The sequence below is a fragment of the Natator depressus genome, chromosome 26 (assembly GCF_965152275.1).
Source record: "Natator depressus isolate rNatDep1 chromosome 26, rNatDep2.hap1, whole genome shotgun sequence".
In the NCBI taxonomy this organism is placed as follows: Eukaryota; Metazoa; Chordata; order Testudines; family Cheloniidae; genus Natator; species Natator depressus.
The window spans coordinates 12214039-12231483 of NC_134259.1; the positions used below are offsets into that span (position 1 = coordinate 12214039).

General features: G+C 42.6%; 1 protein-coding gene across 2 annotated transcripts in view; it reads left to right on the forward strand.

The window, feature by feature from the left end:
* Positions 1-1018: 1018 nt before the first annotated feature.
* The window catches only part of LOC141978317 (tetraspanin-15-like), a 198080-nt gene continuing 181653 nt past the window's right edge, over positions 1019-17445 (forward strand). The window contains exon 1 of one of the 2 annotated variants that reach the window (XM_074940328.1): positions 1019-1169. In XM_074940328.1, coding sequence (XP_074796429.1) covers positions 1083-1169 — 87 coding nt within the window. In that variant the 5' untranslated portion in view covers positions 1019-1082. The remainder of the gene's footprint in view (positions 1170-17445) is intronic. The other variant, XM_074940327.1, reaches the window with a different exon arrangement.

The following is a 17445-nucleotide window of genomic DNA, read 5'->3' on the forward strand; positions in this document are numbered from 1 at the left end:
ATGAAAACTCTTCACCTTCTTGGATTTAGAATGTAGACACTTCCTTTGGGCTATTTAATATTTTTCCCCATCATATAATATTACTAGTATCCGTAGCAAAAGCAGATGTTGTGTGTTTGCAGCTCTGATAATCAGATCCTACAAGCCTAGGGTGGGCATGGGAGCCAGAGCTGCAATGTCCACACCACTGTTTTTAGCACTCTAACTCAAGCCCTGCTAGCATGAGTCTATGGGGCTGGGAGGCTCGCTCCCATCTGAAGTGTAGACATAACCTGCTTGTCTCAAGTTGGCCTCTCCCCCCAGAATAGACCACTTTTGAAACTTTGACCATACACATAGTAAATCATCACCAAAACTGGAATATCTATATTTGGTCTCCACCTCCCCATCTTGAACTCCATTCACTGGAAAATGCTGACTCTTAGACCATTGAGCCCATCTCCCGCTGTAAGGATAATGTCAGCGGTCAGAGGATGTGTCACAGCAGGTAACTAAAGGCTGAATGCAAGACTGGAAGGTGGGAAATCTGGATTTGTATTCCCAGCTCTGCCACTGACTCCTTCTTTCACATTGAGCAGTCATTTAACCTCTTGATGCTTCACTACCACATCTGTAAAACAGAGCTTTATAAAAGTGAACAATACCCCTGAGATCACATTAGAATTGCCGTGGGCTTTTTATGCCATAAAGGACTAGACAAGTGTCTCCCGTTGTGATTTGTTGCCTGTAGCCCAGTTATTTTTTAAAAGAAGGCAGCTCAAAGGGTAGGCAGCTGCCTGTGTTGTTGATTACACCTATTTTCTGAATATCCATATTGCACTGAAATAATAAAAAAGTAGTGAATCTTAACGCGTTCATTTGAGAAACAAATACACGCTGGTTCCATTAGGCAATACATGCAGCAGAGGGTTAATGTCCCTGCCTCCCCTCTACTTGCTTTCTGTTTCTCCCAAGCGGAAGTTGTAGAGAGCTGCTGAAGTTTAAGGGTGGTTTTTTTTTTATTCCAGCCACTGAGACTGTGACCTGAAACTGTCAAAGCAGGGAGGGTCCAATCCACACACACAAGAGCGTGAGCTGAAAAGATGGCAAAAGAATCAGAGGGGAAAGATCCCCTCCTCTGTTACTACTGCATCAAATTTGCTCTCTCTGCCTATTCCACCCTGTTTTCGGTAGGTGTTTCAACCATTTCCAACTTTTATGTTGTCTGTGGGAATTAACACACAATACCTGCCTGGTGGTTTGTTTTGCTTTCTGTGTCTTAAGAGCTTCACCCTCTGAAATATAAAATCTACTGGTCAATAATGCTGTCTGGAATCGGGCTGCATTGTAGGAGGTGCCCACTTGTGCTGCTATTATTCTGTTTGTATTTAATAGAGGATGATCTCCATTTTGCTGGATTTAATATTCCTTCTGCCTGATCTCTCCCCCTCCCTCTACCCCTTTAAAAAGCCGTGACCTGGCTCATATATCAGATAAGCCTTTATTTTAAATATACAAATCACTTCAGGAATCTAACATCTTAATGGTGCAAACGTTTACTTCTCAATACTCCCAGCTAGATTGTTTATACCCTACATTTGCCTCTGGCTCCATGCTTAAAGCCTTGTCTCTTTCAATGGAGATCAGGCAGGAATTGGATGTGAAATCTGCCAGCTGTGGTTACTAATAGCCTCGAGTTCTTCTGGTTGTGGTTTTAGCCAGACTTATCCTTTTTAATTTTTAAAAAAATCTCCATTTAATCAGCAGAATTTTGAAGATGTAAATTCTTAATGCAAACCAGGTCAGTGTGATACTAAAGTGCAGACCTTGTTGTGAACCTATGTAAATGAGAGGAAGGGAAAAGTCACATTAGTCTCTGCAAACAGTAACTACACACAGCAGAACAGCAAGTGGGTAGATTATTTCTCTTGCTTTAGACATTGTGCATTGCAGGATTGCTTGTGAAACTTTATTATAACTAAATTATTCAGTGAGACTATTTATTATGAAGTTATTCCCTTTCTTTGATTAGTCATTCGTGAACCAATCCTATTGATTATTTGTAAATATTTGACAGTTTTGACGAATCATGTTCATCTTATGAATTATTTACTACTAGGTATTCCACATTTTTAGTGTATTGTTGGTCACATGGTATTCGCAAAAAGAAAAGGAGTACTTGTGGCACCTTAGAGACTAACCAATTTATTTGAGCATGAGCTTTCGTGAGCTACAGCTCACTTCGAAGTGAGCTGTAGCTCACGAAAGCTCATGCTCAAATAAATTGTTTAGTCTCTAAGGTGCCACAAGTACTCCTTTTCTTTTTGCGAATACCATGTGACCAACACGGCTGTTACTCTGAAACCTCACATGGTATTGTTTCAGCTCCCTGATTTGCTGACTCAAACTGGAATACAAACAAATGACCCTTTGAGAATGAATTTTTGATGAATGAACTTATACTGGCAGTGTTTGCCTGTAATACCCACCCTGTTAGTAGGTGTTGATCCTGCTAGGAAAAGGTTAAGTGGGTTGTAGCGTTTCACTGAGTGACTTGCGACTTCCCCTAGATGTAAGGGAGTGGGAATGGGAGAAAGGATCTCAGTCCTGAGGTAGCAGCCACGCCTGTGGAGTGATTTGAGCGGAGCTTTGTTATCTGGTTGATTTCTTTGTTCAAGGCAAACCTCAGGAAGGGAGGGTAAGTTTGGACTCTACCCAGTGTGTAGACATCCTCACTGCATTTTCCACTTTATGCATCCGATGAAGTGAGCTGTAGCTCACGAAAGCTTATGCTCAAATAAATTGGTTAGTCTCTAAGGTGCCATAAGTACTCTTTTTCTTTTAGTGTGTAGACTGTCTCTCTACATCAGCTCAGGAAAGAGACACATTCTTAGATCGGAATATGGAAGGGAATGTGTCCAGGATGTAATGGTATGAAGGTCTTAATAAAGCCAGGTGCAACTTGCATTATTTGACTTTCCTAACACATTTGAAACCCCAGAAAATACATCCAAACTCACAGACCCTGTAAGTCAATGTAGTCCAATGTTTGAGCAAGAGTACGGCTATGGATGGCAACAGTATAATACACTAGGATTTAAATAATTTGTCCCAAATCTGAGGCAATAGCTGATGGTTTCTCTGGAGTTCTCTTTTGCACTTTTGTGGCTTATTCAAGCCATAACTTGGGGAACGGTTGAATGGAAAACCCATATATAAGTAGGTTTCAGAGTAACAGCCGTGTTAGTCTGTATTCGCAAAAAGAAAAGGAGTACTTGTGGCACCTTAGAGACTAACCAATTTATTTGAGCATGAGCTTTCGTGAGCTACAGCTCACTTCATCGGATGCACACTGTGGAAATTGCAGAAGACATTATATACACAGACACCATGAAACAATACCTCCTCCCATGGTGTCTGTGTATATAATGTCTTCTGCAATTTCCACAGTATGCATCCGATGAAGTGAGCTGTAGCTCACGAAAGCTCATGCTCAAATAAATTGGTTAGTCTCTAAGGTGCCACAAGTACTCCTTTTCTTTTTGCATATATAAGTAGGTGGTTTGAAGAAATCTCAGAACCAAAACTGCTGAGTTAACTAAAGTGCCCAACAATGTGGGTTCACTTTCCATTAGCTTACAAAAGAATGGAACTTATGATCTAACTGGATGTAGGCACGTTATCCACCTATCATCCCCAGGAGCCAATTCAGTTTCCTGAAGTGACTGAGTGTGATAAGCAGCATCCTGAAGACTGCCTGCCAAGGGAGTCCAGGCCTGGAAGAAGAATTCTGCCTTGTCAGCCCCTCTGTAGCCAGATTTTAACCTAAATGAACCTAAAGCATATTAGCTTTGTGCTGATTTCCCCTATCCTGGCAAATAACTTGGCTCATGTTCATGAAAAGGTTTTGTAAACTTTGGTGAAACTCCTGTTGAGCCAGGACTAAGCTTAGGGTTTAACTACAAACTGAAAACCAGGTGATTTTTGCCTTGTTTGGAGCTTCTTCATAAAAGTGTTGAACAGTTCTAGTCGTGAGACAGGGATATATTTTTCCTCCAATCAAACTTAATCGATGTTTCATTTGACACTCTGCAAATGTAACTGACTTATAGGTCATGCTAAGCACAATATAAAAGCTGAATAATATTGAGCTATCCGTGGTGTAGTCAGGCTAGGGTATCTTTGCAAAGACCGACAAAGAGGAAAGTGAGTTGCTTTGCATGCTTGTGAGAAAAACACCTGTCCACAAGAAATAAACAGAGAACAGATTATTTCACACAGCCTAAGACAGTGCTGTAAAAAGGAAATAACTTTCAATTACTCCTAACTGGGGCTGCCTTCAAACTGGTGATTTAGTGACCATTACCGATTTCTAAACTCCCCGGGGGATAGTTTTTAAACTGCTCAGCCTCAGAAAAGTCATTTGCCCATCAAAACCATAGAAACTGTGAAACCTTTTCAGCCAAGTGACTTACATAGTTCTCATTTGCAAATCTGTCATTTTACAAATCCTGTGGCCCTCAGAGCCATTCAGAGGGTGGAAAAGTCCTGCTAATTATATTCCAGGAGTGAGCCATCCCTTGATACTTAGCTGGGTTTTAAGTGCACTTGGTAGAATTATTATTGCAACCTTTTGTGCTTAAATTGAACAAGGTCTCCAACTACCCAGTTTCAACCCTGCTTCCAACCATCTTGGTAAGAAAACTTCAATGGAAAACACTGAGTTTCATCACCGTTCTAAATCAGAAAGTTTATACTCTACTAACATTAAACCGTTCTAAATCAGAAAGTCACGAGCCCTGTAGTGTATGTTCAGAACCAAACACAATTCTAATTGGGGCTTCTGGGTGCTTTTGTATTACAAGGAACAATCCATTTTGACTGAGATATTCAAAGCCATCCAAGGCATTTGAAGGCGAATGGCTCATTAACATTAATGTAGCTCTAATTTTCACTGTTCAGTTTGAGTAAATGAACTATGCACTGACTGTTCAGTTCCAGCTGTGTTTGCCAGTGCTTTACTTATGGTAGTCGTTTGGGTTTTATTTCCACTCCCCTCTCTGCACTAGGTACTGATGAGACACACAGCCCGTGGGTAGGAAGTCTGAGGCAGCACCACCGCCGGCTACCTTTCAGCACAGGCCTGTAACGAGGGCAATTATTTCTAGGTGAGCATATCAGTAAGAACTAAGTGCAAGATTAGTTTAAATCCTTGATTTTCTTCCCTCTGGACAGCCACTTTTAAAACAGATTTGAGTTCGATTTGGAGACTGACTGCCAATTCTAAGGGAAGCAGGGACCTTCTGTCCACACTAACCTTCTTTGCCTCCCATATTTAAAGTGACATTAGATATGTGTTTTAATCCAGCGTCAGGCTGGATGGTCATGGTGATCCTTTCCAGCCTTGGAATCTATGAACAGCCCTTTCATCCCCTTTCTTTATGGGCACTGGGAAGAAGAGGACAAAGCAGGCAATCCTGAATACGCTACCAACACTTGCACCTCTGCATCAAGACAATGACTATAATGAAATCTCAGTATTTAGGGCTTCAGATGGTCACCTGTAGGGATCAAGGATGATTTCCCCCCCTCTGATACACTATTGGCCAGATGTATTGGGCAGCGTGGGGGGCGGGATTTCACCTGCCTCTGAAGCATCAGAGATTGGCCACAGCTAGAGATGGGACAGCAGGTAGGTTGGACCAGTGCTCCAACGGGATACAGATCATAGAACCATAGAACTGGAAGGGACCTCAAGAGGTCATCTAGTCCAGTCCCCTGCACTCATGGCAGGACTAATTATTATTTAGACCATCCCTGACAGGTGTTTGTCCAGCCTGCTCTTAAAAATCCCCAGTGATCGAGATTCCACAATCTCCCTAGGCAATTTATTCCAGTGCTTAACCACCCTGACAGTTTGGAAGTTTTTCCTAATGTCCAACCTAAACCTCCCTTGCTGCAATTTAAGCCCATTGCTTCTTGTCCTATCCTCAGAAGTTAAGAAAAACAATTTTTCTTCCTCCTCCTTGTAACAACCTTTTACATACTTGAAAACTGTTATCATGTCCCTCTCAGTTTTCTCTTTTCCAGATCCAACAAACCCAATTTTTTCAATCTTCTCTCATAGGTCATGTTTTCTAGACCTTTAATCATTTTTGTTGCTCTTCTCTGGACTCTCTCCAATGTGTCCACATCCTTCCTGAAAGGCGGTGCCCAGAACTGGATGCAATACTCCAGTTGAGGCTTAATCAGAGCAGAGTAGAGTGGAAGAATTACTTCTCGTGTCTTGCTTACAACACTCCTGCTAATACATCCCAGAATGATGTTTGCTTTTTTTGCAACAGTATTACATTGTTGACTCCTATTTAGCTTGTGGTCCACTATGACCCCCAGATCCCTTTCTGCAGTACTCCTTCCTTGGTAGTCATTTCCCATTTTGTATTTGTGTAGCTGATTGTTTCTTCCTAAGTGGAGTACTTTGCATTTGTCCTTATTGAATTTCATCCTGTTTACTTCAGATCATTTCTCCAGTTTGTCAAGAATTTAAATCCTATCCTCCAAAGCACTTACAACCCCTCCCAGCTTGGTATCATCCACAAACCTTATAAGTATACTCTATATGCCACTATCTAAATCATTGATGAATGATTTATTCATCATTCAATGAATTATTGAACAGAACCGGACCCAGAACTGATCCCTGCGGGACCCCACTCGTTATGCCTTTCCAGCATGACGGTGAACCACTGATAACTACTCTCTCTGGGGATGGTTTTCCAATCCGTTTTGCACCCACCTTATAGTAGCTCCATCTAGGTTGCATTTCCCTAGTTGATTTATGATAAGGTCATGCGGGACAGTATCAAAAGCTTTACTAAAATCAAGATATACCACGTCTACCACTTTCCCTCCTCCCCCACCCATCCGCAAGGCTTGTTACCCTGTCAAAGAAAGCTATCAGGTTGGTTTGACACGATTTGTTTTTGACAAATCCATGCTGACTGTTACTTATCACCTTATTATCTTCTATATGTTTGCAAATTGACTGCTTAATTATTTGTTCCATTATCTTTCTGGGTAAAGAAGTTAAGCTGACTAGTCTGTAATTCCCTGAGTTGTCCTTATTTCCCTTTTTATAGATGGGCACTATATTTGCCCTTTTCCAGTCTTCTGGAATCTCTCCCGTCTTCCATGACTTGTCAAAGATAATCACTAATGGCTCAGATATCTATCTCCTCAGTCAGCTTCTTGAGTATTCTAGGATGCATTTCATCAGGCCCTGGTGACTTGAAGACATCTAATTTGTCCAAGTAATTTTTAACTTGTTCTTTCCCTATTTTAGTCTCTTCTGATCCTACCTCATTTTCACTGGCATTAACTACATTAGATGTCCAATCACCACCAACTTTCTTGGTGAAAACCAAAACAAAGAAAAAACAATGAGGAATCCTTGTGGCACCTTAGAGACTAACAATTTTATTTGGGCATAAGTTTTCGTGGGCTAAAACCCACTTCATCAGATGCATGGAGTGAAAAATACAGTAAGCAGTATATATGTGTATATATACAGCACATGAAAAGATGGGAGTTACCTTTCCAAGTGAGGGGGTCAGTGCTAATGAGGCCAATTCAATTAATGGAATTGGAAGTGGAAGTGGCCTATTCTCAACAGTTGACAAGAAGGGGTGAATATCAAGAGAGGGAAAATTACTTTTGTAGTGCTAACGAGGCCAGTGCAGTCAAGGTGGACGTTGGCCATTTCCAGATTGGCAGAGTCCTTCGTAATTTTTCACCTTCCCTGCAACATGGGGCGTGGATCACCTGCTGGGCTTATTTGATCAATTCCCTGTCATTTCAGAAGTCTTGGGTATTGACAGCATCTCGGTCGCTCCTGTTCTCTGTCCTTGGCACAAAGTAATGTAGTCTCCTGAGGATTAAAATAAGAGGAGTACTTGTGGCACCTTAGAGACTAACAAATTTATTTGAGCGTAAGCTTTCATGAGCTACAGCTCACTTCATTGGATGCATGCAGTGGAAAATACAGTGGGGAGATTTTATATACACAGAGGACATGAAACAATGCGTGTTACCATACACACTGTAACAAGAGTGATCAGGTAAGGTGAGCTATTACCAGCAGTTGAAAAAATCATTGAGATTAATATAGGGATATCTGGATGGAAATTAGTGCCCTATGTTACACAGGAGGTCAGACTTGTTAGCTAACGTGATATGTTAGCGTAGTGCACACTACTTTAATGTATATAGTATTAATATTGTATATATTCTATCAGATATGAATGTTTGGGTAGTTGTGGTAACTGAATTGTGTTACGCAGTCCCGAGAATGCTTACTCCTGTTCACTCATGCTAAGGTATCTATCCCATAACACTTTGCAAAGCTGAATTCAGCTCTTGGCATGGGCAAATACAAACCTGTCAGAGACAAGGCACATGAGTAGTTTGTCCTGGGACAGTTTGGGAGATGCTTTCGCGACCCACTGGCACTGGAACTGTGATATACCTGACAAAGATAAGGATGGCACAGAATGGTACCGGAAAAACAAGACAAAAACCTAATGGTGGGTTAAGTCTGAGACTGTTTTCTAACTTCTAAACAATCATGCTATATGTACAGCTAGTTTTGAATACAGTCCACTCCTGATTATCCGAATAGCTGGAGGGGGGACACAGATTTTCTTTGGGTAATTGGGAGCTTGGGTAATCAAAAGGACAGGAGCCATTCAGCAGCAGGGTGGCCTCTCCCACAACCGGGGGCTCTTCTTCCACCTCATAGTCTTGCCCAGGGGTGTCTACTCACTCCGGTGACAGCAGGGCTGTGGAGGGCTCCCTGCCTCCTCCCTTGCAGGATTCCAGAACATCTTGTCTGCAGTTAAACAGCCCCTTAGTTGGAGCCCCTTATCTCAAGGGGGCCAGCCATGGGTTTTTTAGTTGCAGTGTAGACATACCCCAAGAAGGCAGGTCTATTAGGAGCCGAGCACTGTGATAGCTGCAGGAAAGTTGGTGTTCCTGTTCAGGTGGTCCTGAAACTGGCTCAGCAAATCTGGGTCAGGTCACTTTAAATTGGGCTTTCGCTATGACGCTTACCAGTGTAAAGACTTCTACAGTGTAAACCGACCTTAAGGCACATGGGGTGAAATGATGTAAAGGGAGCCATAGGTCACTGAGGTTCAGATTCATGTCCTTATTTGTAAAAGGAATATAGTACTTCCCTATTTCCCATGATGGTTGCGAGTCTTTATTCTTAAAGCTCTCTGAGATCTTCAGAGTAAATATGTGCTAGAGGGACAAAGGATTGTCATTTTTGTTCTGCCAAGCAGATTAATTGTTCTGAAGTTTCCATGTTCAAATCTGACTGAAGTCACTCAGGATACACAGGGTATGAATTACAGCAGATTTCGGCCTTATAGATTTTCCCTTTCTTTTTTTTTTTTTAAAGGGATAGTAGCCAAAGCTGTGTGTTTTTCAGAGGTTTGTGCAAACAATCTCCTTGGTTTTGAGCTGAGAAAATTCATACCACTTCTATTTCATCTGGTTCGTCTGTCTGGTCATTCTTTATTGAAGTGATAGACCATAAATTGACTCCAACTTGCCTGAAACTTGCAAGCCTTATGATGAGCCTGGGCCAGCTTTCAAAAATCATAAACACTCCTAGAGCTGCAGAATTTGGTTTTCTAGGGTGGCAGACTGTCAACTGTAACTCGTATTCTAAGTCAGATGCCAGGAGTTCATTTTTCATCTCTGTGTTGTTGCTGTTCTTGAATTTTCAAGGGAGTGTAGCTTAGCTGAGAGATGGCTTATTCCCTCCTGTTCTTAATTGCTCCCACTTCAGAGCTCTCAGATATCACATGGTCATCTGACGGGGTCATTGCTGGATGACACAATGACTCAGTACCATGATCAATGTACTTGTCAATGTTTTACTGGACACATTTGTCTTTTCCCTGCAATTTTTTTTAAAGTGACCATTTCCCAGTGGATTATGTTCCTATAGACCTCTGATAAAAACATTTTTAATTGGCATGTTTATTTCCAATGGGATGCACCAGTTAGGAAGATTCAATTGTAGTGGGTTTCAGCAAACTGGAGATGTGTCAAGATTACTAGTTTTTAGTTTTGCAACATTAAAAAATAGGGTGGTTTGGATCTGGGGGGAAATAAGAATTCTCTATCAATACCTGATTGTAGCCCTCTTTTAGAATGGAAAAGTAACTAAGTTCTGAAAAGTTTGGTTAACTTCCACACATGTCCTGCCAGACTCCATATCATAGAATCATAGAAGATTAGGGTTGGAAGAGACCTCAGGAGGTCATCTAGTCCAATCGCCTGCTTAAAGCAGGACCAACACCAACTAAATCATCCCAGCCAGGGCTTCGTCATGCACACACTCCAGATATACACTACAGACATCCCATTCTATTTTTGTTGTATTTGGGCATTTCTGTTTCTAGAAGTGCAGAAATTCTAGTCGGCAGAAGCTGGCTTTACAGTATTTCTAACTCAGCTAGAAGCACGAGCTACCAAAAATCTTGGTTAATCAGTAATAAATCTGAACCTTAGGTCTAGAAAGTCCAAAATTTTAGGCAGAGGGATTGAAATCCAGATTTGAATTTTGCAGCTTGGGCCCTAGTAGGAAATTCCTCTTGTGAGATTTTCATCCAAATTTTACAGATTCATGAGAGTCTTAGAGTTCAGATAGGTATCCAAACTTGTGGGGTCTCATCCAACCCCAGCTCCCACCCTTTGAGGTTTACCCATCATAAGTAACACCCACATGGAACAGAAGCTGAGACCAGAGGGATGTATCCACATCATCTCCCGCACCCCAGTCAGAAATTATTCAGGAAGTCAGTGCACATATACGAACCCCTCTCCTGATATGGATTTGGCTTTTCAGAATAATCTGATTTTTCTGTGAAGAGCTATGTGGCCTTGAAGCTGTCATCATTATGACCCATTGATGTTTCTGAAAGCGATGAGTTACTGGCTTCTCATTCACATATCATTTACTCATCTGAATACAGCAGTTTGTCCCTGAACTGAGTTGCTTCTCTTCCTCAAAGATGTTTTGAATGATGCCCTAGCTTGTGCTCTTATTTATGTACTAGCTTTCTCCCACTATGCATTTCCTTTCCTTGAGTTTTGTCACTAAGCTGCAGGGGTCACGCAGAGCTTCCAGCTCTTGCTTTGCAAGAGTTTTGACCTCTGGAACATGGACCCCAGGTCCTTGAGCTTTACATTACTCATGTCCAGCAGAAGAGAGGCTCTGCCTTTATCACTAAATGTAGCCCGGGCTGTCTTTATGTGTTTGGAACATGCTTTGCACATACCAGGTGCTACCATAAGTAAGTGATATTAGTCCTGGGTGATTATGCATCATCAGAAGCCCTGCTGATCAAGGCTTAGTTGGTAGGAGAATAAATTTCCATTTTCAAATTACATTCTTCTCTTAAGTTCACTGGGTGAGGATTGCCCCATATGCAAGTCTATGACTTTCTCCTGTAGACAATTATGCATAGTTGCCTTCCTGAGAGGAAATAGCCCCATGACACCAATATCTAGTCTAAGTGACAGGTTAAAGAACAGCATCTGTCAAAGGCAGTGGGGTTTAGAGAGCTGGATCCCTGGTGAACTTAGCCTGAAAGCTAATTGCTGCTTCATAAGAATAAGTTGGAGAGAAGTGCTATTGTGAAGTGTTAATGAGCAGATAAAAGGAAAGTATTAAAGATCCTTGAAAGTTTGAAATTGCCAGCTCCATCAGGGGGTGTATACAAAACAGGGGGTGTATTCAAAAATAAAAGGCCATGAAATCTCATGCCCTGGGGTGTAAATGGAGAACTGCATGGGAAGGGGTAGATAGGAATTTCCTTTCCAGTCCAAGGAAAGCATTGCAAAACTGACTGTATGCATAATAGTTTCTACAGGAGGGAGGAAGGCAATTTCTTCCTCTGAAGCATCACATTTTGAGTGCAAATAAGAGGCTCACTTTTGAAAATCTGGCCCTGCATCCAAAGTCTGTGTCAGGGGGAGTGTGAATTAGCCTGTGGAGCTTGCTGCCTGGAGATATTGATGCAAAGAGCTTACAAAGAGTCAAGAAGAGGATGGATATTTCTATGAAAAATAAGACCATCACTCACAATTGCACTAGCTAGAATACAGATTATAAAGGCTATCAGCTGTCATGCTTTTGCATAAAAACATTCTTGCTTGTTACTTGAGATTAGGAAAAAAACTTCTCCTATAGGTTAGTTATTACCTGATAATTTGGGGAATGTACGCTTTCTCTGAAGCATTTGATGCTGGGAGACATCCAAGACAAGTTACTAGAATAGATGGTCCATTGATCCGATCTGTTATGGAGGTTCTTTTGTTCTATGTATTTGCTCATGAGGAGTTTCACAATGTAGTTCCCTACATCATCACTGTGACGGTCATTTCTACCCTTTTCACATGCTCATAAAAAAGGGGAAATAATCCATTTTGCTTTTCTGAGCACTGGTTATGAACAAAACTGTTGTTTTTCCATACAATTGTATTGAGAAATTTACGGACAAGGTATCATAAGGATATAATTTATTTCCCCACAGTCCTCCCAAATAATAAGTTTAGAGAGAAGTGGGAAAAGTTTCAGCAGACATGCAGCTCATTGTAACGTAGAGAAAAGTGTTCTTTAAACTGCCAGTGTTCCTAAAATCCAGAGTTTAATTTCTCATGGCTCATGCAACATCAGGCTGTGTTAGCACTTTCTGTCACAGCAGATTCTAGTGTGATGTGCAAAAACATGTCACAACATGGTGCAACCTGTCAGAACTTCTAGTCTTTGCTGCTTTCCACCCCCAAAGTCTAATTGCAATTCTGAAATGCTAAAATGATAGCAAGCAATTTAAGTCTTGTGTAGCTAATTTCTTGCCTTTGGGATTGTGAGTCCCAATGACTTGTATAGACATGAAAAATCCAGCAATTCAAACTGAATATCCTGATCTGAAAGGAACAGAGCAGATGGGAAATAAAGCAGATACACAGGAGTCTCTTTGAAAGGGAATTAAGGCCCAATCTTGCAAGGTATTGAGTGTCCTTGTCTTGGTTTGGTGTCAGACATGCTCTGAGTCTAGGGCCTGATCTAAAGACCTTGGAAGTCAATGGTAGTCTTCCCATCGAATTCGGTGGGCTTCAGAGCAGGCCCATAGTAAATCTAATGGTGTGTTAACAAGCAATTGAGGGCACTTGTGGCCTTGCAAGGTAAAGGGTTTGTCTACACTGCAATCAAATGTGTGACTGCAGTTCATGTAGCTATAGGGTGTCATAAACGTACAGCTAAGGGTAGCATAAAATCCCTCCTTTACCTGTAAAGGGGTAAGAAGCTCAGATAACCTGGTTGGCACCTGACCAAACGGACCGATAAGAGGAGAAGATACTTTCAAATCTGCGGGGGAAGGTTTTTCTTTTGGGCTTTGGGTGTTTGTTCTTTCAGGAGAACAAAGAAAGAGACCAAGCAAGTAATCTAGCTCCTACTGAATGATACATCTAACTTACAGAAATAGTAAGTAATAGCAAGGAAATGCGTTAGAGTATCTTTTTTGTTTTAGCTTGTGAATTTTCCCTGTGCTAAGAGGGAGGTTTATCCCTGTTTTTTGTAACTTTAAAGTTTTGCCTAGAGGGGAATTCTCTGTGTTTTGAATCTTATTATCCTGTAAAATTACCTTCTATCCTGATTTTACAGAGGGGTTTCTTTTACTTTTTTTTCTTTATAATAAAGTTCTGTTTGTTTTTAGAATCTGATTGGTTTTAGTGTCCTAGAAACCCAAGGATTTGATCTGTGCTCACCTATATCAATTGGTGAGGATATTATTCTCAAGCCTCCCCAGGAAAGTGGGTGAAAGGGCTGCGGGGGGGGGGGGGGGAGAGATATTTTGGGGAACAGGAACTCCAAGTGGTTCTTTTCCTTGAATCTTTGTCTAACTCACTTGGTGATGAAAGCAGTACCCATCCAAGGACAGGGAAGGATTTGTGCCTTGGGGAAGTTTTAACCTAAGCTGGTAGAAATAATCTTAGGGGGTCTTTCATGTGGGTCCCCACATATGTACCCCAGAGTTCAGAGTGGGGAGGGAATCCTGACATAGGCTGACCAGATGTCCTGTTTTGATAGGGACAGTCCTGTTTTTGGGGACTTTTTCTTATATAGGTGCCTATTATCCCCCACCCCCTGTCCCATTTTTTCACAGTTGCTATCTGGTCCCCCTGTGTAGACAGACACGAGCTAGCTTTGATCTAGCTGACTCAGATAATGGTAGTAAAACAATGACCGCATTGGCAGCTTGCTTGGGACCATGGGTATGCCCTTGGGTGGCTAGCCTGGGCTGCCACAGCTTCACTGCGGTGGTTGTTCAAGAGAGCGAGATCCAAGCTAGCTCCTGTATGTCTACACAGGCGGCAGTCCCACCTCTTGGCTGCAGTGTAGACACCCCAAAGACATTTAAGATGGGAGAGGGGCGACAAACACTGACAGAGTGGAGGCTGAAGCCTTTAAATCCACGGGGCTGTTACTGTGCGGGTAATGGCCGTGCACGCTGTTCTTGCATCGTCGCTTGCAAATGTTCCTCTCGTCTGACTTGGTGAGGGCTGCTGTTGTCAAAGTCACTCAGAATGAGGAAACTCATTTACCGAGAGTTTCAGCCCTACATGTGAGTGCAGAGAAGAAAGAAACTGCTCAATGGGGACATGCAGAAACAAGCAGCTGACCCTGATGATGGCATCAGTTCCCCGCTGATTTTTTTCAGTTCACTTTGATTTTCTCTCCCCTGTGCTGATTGGCTGTTTGTTCCAGTTCTCTCCTACCTAGTCTCTTCAGTTCACCTGCTCTCCACCTGCCCTATATGTTTCCCCTTCTGACCCCCGCTTTCGTCCTTCCTCCCAGGCCCTCCCCTTCTCTCTTCCTTTATCTCTGCTTAGCTAAACTCCATCCCAAATCAAAAACAAACACTGAAACTAAACAGACACTGAAGAACTAACGTGACCTTGCTTCCCATTTCTCAGTTCACACTGCCTGTGCATTATTCCTTTTTCCTCTTAACCTTTGGTCTGTCTTGGCTGTTAAAAGTGTAAGTTCAGCAACTGTCTTAGGGTTGGCCTACACTTTTTTTTTTTTTTATTACTATCATTCTATCAGGATACAACCACTTAGCATAGGCACGGTTTTACCACGTTGATGAAGTTCGTTCTGTAATACCCCGGTGAGAAAGGGACATATTATCCCCCAGTTTTCAGAAGGGAGTCAAGGCACAGAAATGTTAAATAACTTATCCAAAGTCATAACGGGGGTCTTGTGGCAGAGCTGGGAATCCCAGTCCAGTGCCTTAACCGCAAGGCCGTTCCCTTCTGTCCTTCCCCCTCCTTTTGCACAGTCTCTGTTGCTATCTCTTGACTTAACCTTGTGAATGTTGATCATTGAATTGTGTGGCTATTGCCATGTAGTAACTGGGTACTTACCATCTCATTACAGGGTAAATGCAGACTGCCTATGTTCCCTCAGATGCAGTGCAGGGCCCACAGTCATTACAGGCTGCTGAAGAGGAGACCACTAGGAAATTACTATGTAATTACAGAGGATTTACCAGCAAACTCTATTATATGTGTTGCCAAGTAATTAAAAGTGGGTGGCAGAGAATATTTGTGCCACTGTGAATCAAAAGCATTGGCACTAATCAAATTCCCACAGAAAAAACCCCAGTGATAGAACCCAGAGTCAGGGAGTCAACTGCAGGTTTTCTTTGCAGTGTGGATTGTGCAAACTTTTCCTGCTGCTTGAGTTCAAAGGAATTCAAGACTTCAGCATGTCAGCTGCTGCCACCAAGTTTCACCTGGTTTGATGTCAGTGATGACTGCCAGTACTTTAACAAGGTGCTCCCATCTCTGAAACCTGTCATCTTTCTCCAGCCTCTGGTAAATACTGCACCCTGGGGGGCTGCTCACAGGTTCCCTGAGACTTAGGCCAAGAGACTGAGGAGGAATCTGTTCATTTGTTTTTTCCATGTAAACAAAGACACTTTCCATGACTAAGGAGGGAAGGAGGACCACTTGGCAAACTACTCGTATTCAGTGTGCTTGCTGGAAGAGTTCAGAATTGATCCCGAAATCTATACACAAGGCCTGACTTTCTCGCCACGTCTGCTGGCACTGTTGGTTGGGATGTGAAGAGGCGCGTTCCCTCACTGATATACCTGTGCCGAGAAAACCCGTAGTGTACTTATGAACTAGCAAAGCTGGCTTTTGCTGGTGTAGTTTACTTCTCTGGAGGTTGGGGGCAGCGGGAATAAGCTGTACCGGCCGTTTTGCCGATATACGCTGCATCCACACTTGGAGTGATTGGCTGGTACAGTATACCGGCATACTTATGTGGGTAAAGTGCTCCTAGTGTAGATATGGCCTCTGCTGCCCTGTGCCTGGTGGAGATATCTTACATCTATGCAAAGAGAGTGTAAAACCACTCCCCAATCAGAATGGTGGAGCCTGAACCTGCTCTCACTTTTGGTCGTGTAACTATTGACTGCAAAAAGAACAGGAGGACTTGTGGCACCTTAGAGACTAACACATTTATTAGAGCATAAGCTTTCGTGGGCTTACACCAGAAAGCAGAATCAGGCCCTAAGGACTCCCTAAGAGGTAGCATAGAAGTAGCCCAACTGAGAGAACAGTGTGCAACTCACGTAATTGGAGCAGGAGTGGTAAAAACCTTGTATGACTCCAGAGAGATCCTTCCTCTAGAACAGTGGTTCTCAACCAGGGGTCCAGGGACCCCTGGGGAGCTGCGAGCAGGTTTCAGGGGGCTGCCAAGCATGGCTGGCATTAGACTCGCTAGGGCCCAGAACAGAAAGCCGAAGGTCCGCCACGTGGGCCCTAAGCCCCACCATCAGGGGCTGATGCCGAAGCCTGAGGAACTTAGCTTCACGGTGCCCAGGCAACTGCCCTCCTTGCTACCCCCTAATGCAGGCCCTGGCTTTTATATGCAGAAAACTGTTTTTGTGGCACAGGTGACCCATGGAGTTTGTACAGTATGTTGGGAGGGGCCTCAGAAAGAAAAACGTTGAGAACCTCTGCTCTAGAAGCAAAACCAGCAGGCTTGCTTGCAGCCGGCCAGCAAAGTTACACACACCTATTACATCGTACTTGATTCAAAGATACTGGATCACGTAATGCCTTCCCTAGTGATCTTCTGGTCTTTAACCCACTTCACTGAAGATTTGCTCTCTAAATACTTTTCTCCAGCCTGTCTTTCTGGTGCTCTCCCTTTAAATATGGCAGTGCCAAACAGCTGCTGTTCCAAAGTTGCTATTTTGTAAGTAGCTGCTGCACAATAGCATGGTGCGTATTTATATTTCTTATATTTCCCCTTAATTATTATTTTTATTTTATTTAATCTTTCCAAAAGTAAAGGGATAATGTGGGTGG